The sequence below is a fragment of the Ascaphus truei genome, chromosome 6 (assembly GCF_040206685.1).
Source record: "Ascaphus truei isolate aAscTru1 chromosome 6, aAscTru1.hap1, whole genome shotgun sequence".
Classification (NCBI taxonomy): domain Eukaryota; kingdom Metazoa; phylum Chordata; class Amphibia; order Anura; family Ascaphidae; genus Ascaphus; species Ascaphus truei.
This window is the reverse complement of record NC_134488.1, coordinates 78,080,835-78,093,016: the sequence shown is the minus strand read 5'-3', so window position 1 is coordinate 78,093,016 and position 12,182 is coordinate 78,080,835. Positions and strand designations below refer to the sequence as shown.

The 12,182-nt window shown below is 39.3% G+C and overlaps 2 protein-coding genes across 3 annotated transcripts; both read right to left on the bottom strand.

Annotated features, from left to right (window-relative positions):
* Nucleotides 1-4,572: 4,572 nt before the first annotated feature.
* LOC142496499 (actin-related protein T2-like) lies at nt 4,573-5,703 on the bottom strand. Its single transcript, XM_075603174.1, has one exon. The coding sequence runs from the start codon at nt 5,701-5,703 to the stop codon at nt 4,573-4,575; it is 1,131 nt and encodes a 376-aa protein (XP_075459289.1).
* Nucleotides 5,704-6,847: 1,144 nt separating this feature from the next.
* On the bottom strand, nt 6,848-8,385 carry LOC142496498 (actin-1-like). 2 transcript variants are annotated; one of them, XM_075603172.1, is made up of 2 exons: nt 8,364-8,385; nt 6,848-7,950 (listed from the first exon to the last, which is right to left on the bottom strand). In XM_075603172.1, the coding sequence occupies exons 1-2, from the start codon at nt 8,383-8,385 to the stop codon at nt 6,848-6,850; spliced, it is 1,125 nt and encodes a 374-aa protein (XP_075459287.1). The 2 variants fall into 2 exon arrangements, with proteins under 2 accessions (XP_075459287.1, XP_075459286.1); XM_075603171.1 differs by lacking the exon at nt 8,364-8,385 and having other exon boundaries at nt 6,848-7,981.
* Nucleotides 8,386-12,182: the final 3,797 nt, after the last annotated feature.

The window sequence follows — 12,182 nt, the reverse complement described above, 5'->3', positions numbered from 1 at the left end:
CACTCTGATATATTCAGTGTTTCATTCACATTACTGATCTTAGGGCCATTTAAACCAGAGAACACATCAAATTGTAACATAATTGTTATACGTTTGTATGTTTTCTACATGTTCCAATAAGCAAAGAAAAGGTGCATATACCATCCACTCCCTTTTTTTCCCAAAAGAAAATAAACGAACAACAAAACAACATGGAGGGATTGATAAAGAAGTAATGCCTCTAGTTCAGTGGTTCTCAAACTTCTCCCTAAGGATCACCAGCCACACCAGGTTTTAGGAATAACCAATGCACTTTCACACGGGTGAATGCACTTAATTTGGCTGTGAACAGGATGCTTGGCGGTTGCCTCAGGAACCTGCTCTGGCTCAGGGCCCTGAGGAAAGGTTTTCAGAACCACTGAATATACAAAACACCTTCATACATATTCAAAAAAACAAATTAAGCCCCATTTCTAGTATTTATTCATAATAATCACTCTTTAGCGACAAGTTTAGCTATGAGTTTATCCCCTCTTATTTATCTTTAAACAGTCTTTTTGTATATCTCGCTCTTACCCATATACACAAATGCTACCAATATAACTCAAGGCCCTGTCCACCAACTTGGGTAAAAATGGGGACGTTTTATTTTTCAATTGTGTGAAAGAACCTTGAAAACTTGTACTTATGTTGTTTAATATAGACATCCTATTATTTAGTGAATGGATATACAAGCATTACCAAAAAAATAATAAACTTCCTCAGCATCATTTTGGTCAAACTTTGAAACATGTTGCTTGTGCCTTTATAAGGAATATATATATATTGCCCATTGTGCAAGCTCCTTTCTTAAGGTGCATAAAGACATTTGGAGAGTTCTAGATTGTTGGCAGGATTCCCTCTATGTCTTTCTTGTTGCAATGCTTAAAGATAATAGTTTTATATTCACCCCAGCACTACTGTTTTAATAAACTCAGCCATGTTCAGACTGTTGGAAGTATAGTCTACGCTTGTTTATGATTTGTATTGTTGTGGTGGCAAAATTAGTGTGGCATTCTGTAAATATACTGTAGATATAGATACTGTATGTTATGTTTCCGCAGCAGAACTGAAGATTGTAATATTGTCATCATGCATTTGAATCAATATATTTCATGTTTTTAAATAATCTGAAGAAACTGATCCATCACATAACACTACTCATATCACATGTTTTATGCTATATAATTGGCTTAGCAATGAAACAAGTCATAAAGGTGTGTTGCTTAGCAACATGATAGAATCATTATTAATTTCAGGCAGCAATGTAGAATTTCTAAAATGCTTGTCAACTGTCCAGTGCTCACCAACTACAGTGTTTTCTGTAAGTAAACTAAATGCTAAATAAATGCTTAAATGCATTGCATATTACTGGTATATATGTTATATATCTTATATTTTCATTTGTATGTATGGAATAACATTGCAGAATACATTCAATCTTGCAGTTACGTTTGTTTACAAGCTTTTCTTTTTATAGAACATAAGCAATTATGCAAGTAACTGATTTAAGTAATAATCCATAAAGACAGGACATTAACTGGCCATTGATGCTCATTGCATTACAGGCCAAGTAATGATGGCCTGTCCTAAGGGGATTTGTACTAGTATAGCCGAAATTATTCTATTTTTGAAAATAATTCCAATACAAAAATACCAATGTCCCAACTCTGCCTCCCTCTCCTCCGGCTGGCCCACGACTCAACTCCCCTCATGCCCACCCACTCCTCCGACTGGTACTGGCCTTCCTCCTGCTCCTTCAAATGGACCCACGCTCCACCCCACACTTCCTGGATGGCTTTCCCTTCCTGCCCACCACATGAATTTCTGTTAGGCTTGCTCCCCAAACCACCCCATGAACGGCCTGCTTTGTTCCCACACTAATTAATAAAAATGAATACTCTTTGAGTTGGCTTGTTACTAACAATTCTGGGCATTATTGACTAATAATGCCTGGAATTCTGACCAGTCAGTGAGCAAGGATTTCAAGAATGCCTGGAATTTTAAACAGTTTAGCATATGGTTAAGTAATAACCCCCGAAGAACAGGGCATAACTGGACAATAATGGCTGGAAGAGTTGAAGGCCTGAGGCTAAGCCGAAGGACTTTAACCCAGCCAGGGCATTAGGGCATTATTGGTCAGTAATACCCTGTTATGAGGGAATTACGGAAGCTAAATGTAGGCTTTAAAAAAAAAAATTATAGAAAGATACATTTTTGAAGTCATATTGATTTTTATCAGCATGATTGTCTACATTCTTATGCTTTTACTGCACGTTTATTAAAAGGAAAATTTTATACACACAAAACACACTTTGCAGCCCTCCTACACCCTCTACACTCACAAAACACCCTGAAGACATACACAGACACAATACACACAGCAGTCCCCCTCGACACCCAGAAACACACACTGCAGTCCCCCTGTAAACCCACAAAACTGCAGAAGCACAAACCAAAAAAACACACTCTGCAGCACTCCTCCACCCTCTACACCAGTGATTTCCAACCTTTTTTGTTTGGAGGAGCCCTTGAAGTATTTCGAAAAATCTCGGGGAACCCCTATCTGGCTGACACATATTAGGTTCGACAGGGGTCAGTCACAACATTTCACACCTCACGAACTACCTCTATTTCCCACCCTTTATTCATGTATTTCTTTTCCATCCATCTCACTAACTCTCCCCCCTCCCACCTCGCATGTATTTATCCCTTGCGTCTCACTCTCACTCCCTCTTTTCCTCACTCACTCCCTCCTATCCCTCTCTTTTCTCTCACTCGCCCCTACCTTCCGTCAATTACCCCACTCTCTCTCAATCCACCCTACAAAATACATACCAAAAAACCCCACCCCCAGGGAACCTTGGTTGGGAATCACTGCTCTACACTGACAAAACACACTGCAGACCCACACACCAACAAAACACTGCTGCCCCCTCTATACCACAAAACACACACCAACAGCCCCCCTCTATACCACAAACACACTGCAGCACCCCTGCAAACCAACCACTGCAGCCACCTATAAATCCACACACAGCAGCCCCCCTGTAAACCCACACACTGCAGACACATACACACACACACACACACACACACACACACACACACACACACACACACACACACACACACACACACACACACACACACACACACACACACAGACACACACACACACACACACACACACACAAAACACACTCTTCAGCCCACCCTCTACATCCATAAAACACACTGCAGACACAGGCACACGTAACAAAACAGACCCTGATGCCCCCCCCTCTGTACCCACATCAACAGAACAAACATTGCAGACACACACACACATACCCACCAACAAAACAGACTCTGCTGCCCCCTCTACACCCACAAAACACATAGCATACAGACACACACACTGCAGTTCTCCTCTACACCCACAAAACACACCGCAGGGTTTGAAAATACATGTCTTCAAGCGTGGCCGCGTGACGTCCGCGTCACGTGAGTGGTCCAGCAAATTAGTCCGAACCAGCTTGGTGATATGTCCGCCACACCTCCCCAATCGCCTGCAGCTCAGTGTACACATTGCTTGGGCAACATGCGTGTGTGAAGCTATGCGGTCCATCACGTGCATGCAAGTACTATAATCCAGGCCTTATGCGGAGCTCTCTGTCGGCAGGGTGGGGGAGGAGTTAGTGTCATGCTATTGTTTCCTGTCCAAGAGCTGCTATCAATCTGTGAGTATGAGAACTGAAAGCTGATTGGCTGCAAAACTTGGCATAGTGCCAAAAATTCTGGACTATTACTGAATGGATAATACCTGGAATTTTAACCTATCAGAACGCAGGGATTTCAATAATGCCCGGAATTTAACAGATATAGCCTACAACAGGGGGGCGCAAACTTTTTTCCCTGTGCCCCCCTGCTGACGGTCCCCTCAACTCCGCGCCCCCACCTCCCCTCCGGCGTCATGACGCCACGTTGGTATAGCAACGTGATGTCACATGACCTTGCTGCGTCATTTGATGCCGCGTTGCCATGGCGACGGGTGTGAGAAGCCGCTGGAGTCAAGGTAAGTTAGGTTTACAGAGGCCCTGCAGCTCCCCTGACACTTAATTTAAGTGCCTTTGGGAAGTGCGAGGGGCCACTATAAACCCGGCGACCCCCCCCCCCCCCACAATCAGTCTCGCGCTCCCCAGTTTGCGCACCGCTGGCCTACAATATGAAATACAGTATCCTACTGAGGACAATATAAAGATTCATATAGAATTGAACAACTAATGCGAGCTAAAATGTGCTGCTATTACAAAAGCTAGTTTGCAAAAAGAGTTCATATAAAACCCTTATGCTTTATATCGGCATAGGAAGCTTAAATTAATGTTACGCTTATTTTCTTCTCTTCAATTGACTTTAATGCAAGTTACCTCATAGTACTTGTACATAATTATGATTATTTAAATATGTAAAACAGATTCACAGACAAACATTTCATTCTTTGACTTTAATTACCCATGAAAATTGACTGCACTTCCTTTTGTTTATTGACACTGTTTAAGGCTTCTGCTAAACCTAAAAGCATCTACGGTGAACTACAGTAGGGCCAAAATCTTTGTAGTCATTGCTGGTGACCCACATTTGCTTGAACGATGTTAAAGAAGTAATTATGGAAGCTCCTATCCACGCAGAGAACATCCTGTCAGGGGGTGCAATAATCCTAACTGGAATGCCACTGGGGGCTTGTTGCTGTATCTCCTTTAAAACCCTCTCATGAAGTCCAGGGAAAAGAGTAGAACCACCAGTTAATATCATATTTCCATATAATTTTCTTCGGATTTCTGAATCACATTTCATCACACTTTTGAAAATCATTTTATGTATCCCAGGAGATTCAATGTCGATGGTGGCTGGGTAAAACAGTATCTCAGGCGCACGGAACAGCTGGTTTCCAATTTGGATTACCTTCCCATCAGGAAGTGTATAGTCTTTAAGTAGTTCTCCTCTTTTGTTTATTTCTTGGTTAGGATCTAAAGCCACGTAACATATTTTCTCCTTAATGTCATTTACAATTTCTTTATCGGCTGACATGAAAAAAGGTTGACCACATTCTAGAAGAAGCTTGGCAAAATATTCTGTAATATCCTTGCCTGAAACATCAATCTTGGAAACAGCATGGGGAAGATAATATCCTTCATAAATAGGTACTGCTTGGCTGACTCCAAATCCACAGTCCACAACTATACCTGTGGTTCGTGCTGATGCATATAATGCTAGTGTAGCCTGCACCAACAGGTATATAGCAGGGGCTTTAAGTGTCTCAAACATAACTTCAGCCATTTTCTCTCGGTTCTGCAATGGATTTAAAGGAGGCTCACTCATTAGCAAAGGTCTGTCAATGGCCTTCATCCTCAGCTCCTGTTCATAGACATACTTCCAGATTTTCTCCATATCTTCCCATGCTGTGATTAAACCTCGTTCAATAGGATATTTCAAAGTTAAAATGCTCTTTTTTGACATTGCCTCATTTCCAATGTAAAAGTCTTTCTGACCACCTCTCATCACAGTTGACTTGGCCTTAGAGCGACCAATTACGGTGGGGAAGACAGATTGTGGACTATTTTCGCCAGATCTTCCACCCTTGCAAAATCCAGATCCATTGTCAAAAATCACAGCCAAAGCATCCAAAATCTTTGGATCAAACATTCTAATGAAGCATTCAATGTTTTCCCGATATAAGCCACTATATGTTAAATACTGAATGCTAAAACTAACAATATCTGGTATTCACTAAACACAGTCAGCAATTCTGTTGTCTGCAAGAGCCAGCTTCTGAAGTGATAACATTTTATGTGTACAGTATGTACAAAACCTAACATTGTACCAGTTATGTAATAATAGACAATGAACCAGCATGTAATAATGGACAATGTTACATATACTTTATCTGGGTTATAAGTACTGAACATTTTACTCATCTCAAAAAGATATACATAAATGACAGGTTTACCTACAGTAGGAATATGAAATGTCTGTAACCTTTTATATTTTTTCTTAATAAAAAAAAATATAAAAAAAAAATAACAAAGTTAAGTTATTTGAAATATGCATTTGTTTCTTAACTTCAAAATAATCTGTTTTACACTGGAATGACTAACTACAATAAATGTATTTTTTTTTTAAATGAACAAAGTTAAGTAATAACAGTAATATGATTAATTGGTTAAACCTAGGCAATAAATGCCTTAAAGAAATCAGTATACATATTCTGAATATTTTATCAAATGAATGATAATTAGTGAATGAATACAGATTTACCTGACCAAAACTTTTCATATTTCATTGAACAGAAAAAAAAGTGTACCTTGTTAATGAAGAATATTGCATCTGTAAGATGTTAAAATATGTTTGTCTGCTAAGTGCAAATGCCCCTTTAACTTAATGTTAAAGTTTTTGTGGAAGACTATGACACAGTTGTGTAGCGTCTTTTTTTAACAAGCAAAACTGAATTCCAATGTCATAAGAACAAACTTTTGCTCTGTTCACGGTCTACACATAGTAGAAGTGACAGATCATCTTAGACTGTCACCTTAGCTTACTTCAACTCATGCTATTTAATAAATATACAATTAATAGACTTTTTGTATAATATTGGATTGTGAAATTCTTAAAATAAACATACTAAAATAGAGAATGCACAATTTTTAAACATTTTATTTAGCAAAGTGTGGTTCATCGTAAAGCTCCTTTCTTGTTTCTTTTAGCTAAATGTCACTGGGGGTTTTTTTTGTTTTTTTTTTAAAGAACAGAACACATTTAGTGACACAGAAATGGTTAGACGGCAGCCTACTTAAAAGCATTTTCTATGAACGACAGATGGGCCAAAATCTTTATAATCTCTGACAGTGACCCACATTTGCTTAAAGGATGTTAGGCAAGTAAGGATGGAGGCTCCGATCCACACACAATATTTCCTCTCTGGTGGTGCTATTATCCTTACTGGAACCCCACTTGGTGCCTGAAGTTGCATCTCCTTTAAAATTCTTTCATCGAGTCCATGAAACAGAGTGGAACCACCGGACAAAAGTACATTACCATACAGATTCCTACGTACATCTATGTCGCATTTCACAATGCTGTTGTAAATCATTTGATGTACCCCAGGTGCCTCAATTCCAATGTTACCTGGTACAAATAGTGTCTCTGGAGCACGAAACAGCTGATTGCCAACTTTAATGATGTTTCCATCCGGGAGTTTATAGTCTTTCATGATTTCTTCCGCATTCCTTTTAAGTTCCTGGCTTGGCTCTAAGGCCACATAACAAAGTTTCTCCTTCATGTCTTTTACAATCTCCCGCTCCGCAGTGCTTACAAAGGAATGTCCACTTTCCAAAAGAAGCCTCATGAAATATTCAGTGATATCTCGGCCTGCAATATCAAGCCTGGACACAGCATGTGGTAAGCAGTAACCTTCATAAATAGGCACTGTATGGGTGACTCCATCGCCGCTATCCATAACTATGCCTGTGGTACGACCAGAAGCATATAGTGCCAGTGTAGCCTGCACAGCAACATACATGGCAGGGACTTTAAAACCCTCAAACATAATTTCTGTCATCTTCTCTCTGTTCTGTAATGGATTTAAAGGTGCTTCTGTCAATAACACTGGCCTCTCACTAGCTTTCAGTCGAAGTTCACAATCATACATATGTCTCCAGATTTTCTCCATGTCATCCCAAGATGTTACTATACCATGCTCAATTGGATACTTCAAAGTTAGGACTCCTCTCTTGGACTGAGCTTCTTCTCCAATGTAATATTCCTTCTGGCCTGCCCCCAACATAGTTGATTTGGCTTTTGAACGACCGACAATTGAGGTAATAACTGACCGTGGAGCGTTGTCACCAGCTATTCCAGCCTTGCATAATCCTGATCCATTGTCAAAAATCACTGCTGGAATTTCTAAAATCTTGGAATCAAACATTTTCAGCAACACCTAAAGCTTCTTGGGTTGGGTTGGGTTAATTTGAACTTTTACTTGTCTAATATAAAAAAGAACTCCAGAAGAGCAAAGATTCTAGATTTCTGATGTCACAAAAAGAATATGCCATCTACTTTTGATCATCATATTATTTGCTGCTAATATCAATTGAGTTTTCTAAGGAAGTGAATTTGCAGCAGGTGCTAAAATGTATATGCCTCTGAGTATCTAACAAAGTAACAGTGAAGTAACAATGGCTAAGGTGATGATCTGCATAAGACTGCAGCATATCTTATGCTACCAAGTACAGTACCTTAAAATAAGTTTGTAAGAAACATTATGACATAATCAGGTAATTTCTTAGATTGTTAGTTTTTTTTGGGACAGGGAATGAGTTCCTCGCACATTATTTCCATTAATCTATGTATACGTGTAATAATATTGTTTGTTGTTGTTGTTGTTGCTCAATGTGTATTTTGTGGTGTAAAGGGCTTATTAAATGTTCTAAAGACACATTTTAAAAAGTTAACTTTTGAAAATATACTGGAATCACAAAAACTGGTGAGAGACCTTTAATATTCATTTTATTAAAAATTAAATCATGAAGAATAGAACTTGAAGACAGTCCACAAAATTATTCAATGTGTTAGTTATATTATATTAATCTTCTAAAAGATTAATCTCATGTAATGTGTTAATTTAAGTTATATTGCAGATGAAATAACACAGATGATGGAAAATGACTAGGTCTATAACAATTTCCTGTATTTGAACATAGAAATATTCATGATATCCGATTTCCCCTATATAGCTTCACAAATATCCTAAACAATCTCTAAAACAATACAAGAGTTGTAGTTGTACTCCAGAATTCAAGTATGCATATATTCCCATACAATTCATATTATTGGGACAACATATGCATACTTTTCTCTGTACATTCTTCCTACTTACCAATTTGATTGTGAGCTCCTCAGGGCATGGACTACTTTTCCTAAATGTCACTTTTATGTCTGACGCACTTCTTCCCACTATGTGTTTTTGTATTATTTGTTATTTATATGACTGTCACGTGTATTACTGCTAGGAAGCGCTATGTACATTAATGGCGCTATATAAATAAATATATACATACATGTTTTTCTAGTCTGCACAGGTCCTTTCTTTGGAGGTGATAAAAAGGAGGTTGTATTTATGTGGTCTCCTTATATTATACATCAAAGCAGAAAACAAAATTGCAATGCATCAAATGTTAAGTTTCCTTTTACTTTATACAAAGAAAGACCCCCAAATTATTGGAGACTGCAAAGAAAACATATCTAACTTTGGTAAACTTTTATTCAAAACAGGAAAATGCAATCATAAAGTGAACTACACTGTAGATGTCAGTTCGGACTATTTCACACATATACAAAGTTCAAAGATTATTATTATTATTTATTATTATTATTATTAAATGCGAAAGAGTTTGTATTCTTCTTAAGGTATGATTATTGATTACGGGTGGGTTACAAAAGTGAGGCATCAATCATAAGAGTTGAGAACTTTCTTGATTTATATGATCACAGAATGATTAAAAGCAATTAACAGGCAATAAGAGACAGAGGGCAACACCATAACTTACCCCCATGGCTAATGTTCTTATGAAATAATTTGAACACTCAACAAATACAGAATTAGTGCACCGTAGTTGCAGAACTAGGAAACAACGTACAGTATGCAGCAGATGCAACGTGTTGTTTTTTTTACCATACAGTAACTTACGTTTACTGCACCGACACACTTTATTCGAGCAAATACCCAGTATGTACCTGGCAGATACCTGGAATGCGCCGCTCCTCACCTCTGACAAGCCCCGTTGCGTTTGCCTTCCCAGCCTGGGTTCATGCCTGGCTGACGGGCGGCTGATCTGTTAAATGATGATGATTAGGATTTAATAGGCTGCAATGCTTCGCGTGTCTACCAGATGGCATAAATTCATGAATTGTAATGCAGTATATATATATATATACTGTGCAGTATTGCAGCCAGCGGGAATAAAATGCTTCAATCCCTGCATGGAAAATACCTCAATGCACTCGGGCAGAAAACAGTCACAAACCTCAATACACCCGGATATACCCGAATTCGTGGGACTAGTCGAGCTCGAATAAAGTGTGTCGCCAGTGTAGGTCTGTTTTAAAGTGAACCACAGAGATGTTTCTTGATTTTGTTTTTACAACATGTTTATTAGACTATGCAGCTTCCAGGCTCGTTAGGTGTCTCAAGTACTAATTTGTTTACTTCCTCCAATTTCTACCTAGGTCAAAGTCATTGCAACTTGTATGTCCTTGGTCTTGTACAGTATTTACCTTGTGATGACAGAGATATCATTTTCACATTAAGCACCGTGTAATGGCATGTGTCTGGGGTTTTATGTGGACTACTAAAATTGAGGATGTTTGAAGTTGATTCTGGACTACGAAATGACGCACTGAATGGTGGTTTTGATCCCCTGACTCATGGGCTAAGCACAAGATGCATCAACGGTAAATCCAGTGTTTGCAACCTTACTTGTTATGCTTATGTTCACCATCACAAAAAAAAAAAATTTGAACAGTGATGATGAAAGGGTTAAATGTTGTAAAATATGCACTTAAGGTAAAAAGAGTAACAGGAAATGTAAATGTATTTTTTTTATAACAAAACATTTACATGATGATCAATTGTGAAAATGTTGTATAATAGTTATATGGGAAAGGGGTTTGACTCTGCAATATACAGTGGCTGTTAGTCATTAAACTGTGATAGTGTTACTATCGGGGCACTATTGCATGAAAACTCTCACTGAAGTTAATTAGGCTTTTTTTTTTATATAACTTTGGTTTTATTGTGTTTTTCAAAAGTATACATATACAGTCATAACAACTGAAGTATTTTTACCAAAACATTTCATTCCAATTATACACGTATTCAAAGAAAGTGGGGGGGAAACGGGGGAGACAAGAAGGAAGGGGGTGGGGAGGGAAAGGGGTGTGGGGCGGGTCCATCTACCGCCGGTCGATCCGTATGTGTTATTCTCGTCACCTAACGTCACCTTAACCTTGGTCCTGTCTGGTCCGTCTCACCGGGTGGGGGAACTAGTCTCCCGGACTGGCTATTCGCAGAGGGCGTCCTGAGTCCTACATACAACCAAGAGCGCCCACTTCAGACCACTATCAAGGGAGAACGCATCTGCACCTATCAAAGCAAGATGGTAGCTCTCTCCACTCCCGGGATGTCCAGCTGGGCCAACCAAGGCGTCCAGGTTTTTAGGAAAATTTTGCCAGTGTCATTAACTAAACTCGTTAATTTTTCCATCTGGCATACAAACCAAATTCTGTTCCGAATCTTGGGAATTTATGGAATTTCGGGTTGTTTCCATAATGCTGCGATCTCACACCGCGTAGCTGTTGCGAAATAAGCAACCAATTTATTACTTGCTTTATTCAGACCCAGTGTCGGACGGTTCAGGAGGAACCGCCACGGGTCCAAGGGGATTTTGAGGTCAAGAATCCTCTGGAGCCAATCTCTAATCTCTCGCCATAGCGGTCTAACTCGCGGGCAAGATCACAGCATATGTAACAGGTCAGCTGTTGCTCCGCACTCTCTGGGGCACAGTGGGGAGTACCCTGGTACAAATTTAGATAATTTCATGGGAGTGTGATACCAGCGCATTAACACTTTATATGCGTTCTCCCTTAATGTCATACATATAGAAGTCTTTGCAGATGCCGTTACTATTTTAGCCCATTCCTCCTCTTCTAGTACTTCCCCTAAATCTTTCTCCCATTGATCCATGTATTTCAGTTTTTGATCTACCTTTCCCCCTGAACCGATCACTTCTCTGTACAATTGCGATATGAGTCCACTAGTATCAGTCTCAACTAGACAGAGCTTTTCAAACATGGTTAGTGGGGGTCTAGGGGTAATTTTATTATAAAATGCTCGCAGTTGGAGGTATCTGAAAATCTCAGTGAGGGGGAGGTTCTTATCAGCTCGAATTTGTTCAAAGGGCTTTATGTCTTTTCTCCCCTCCAGATCTCGAAGTCTATATATGCCCAATTGTTTCCAAATTGTAAATTCCTTTCTGGTCAGGCCTGGAGCAAAATCCGGGTTGCCCCATAACGGGGTCATCAGCGAACCTTTGGATGAAAGAGAGCAACTAAATTTGTTGGCCTCCCAG

Bases quoted from the DNA above. Each gene is read 5' to 3' on its own strand.
- LOC142496499 (XM_075603174.1), bottom strand. From the start codon at position 5,703: ATGTTTGATCCAAAGATTTTGGATGCTTTGGCTGTGATTTTTGACAAT.
- LOC142496498 (XM_075603171.1), bottom strand. From the start codon at position 7,981: ATGTTTGATTCCAAGATTTTAGAAATTCCAGCAGTGATTTTTGACAAT.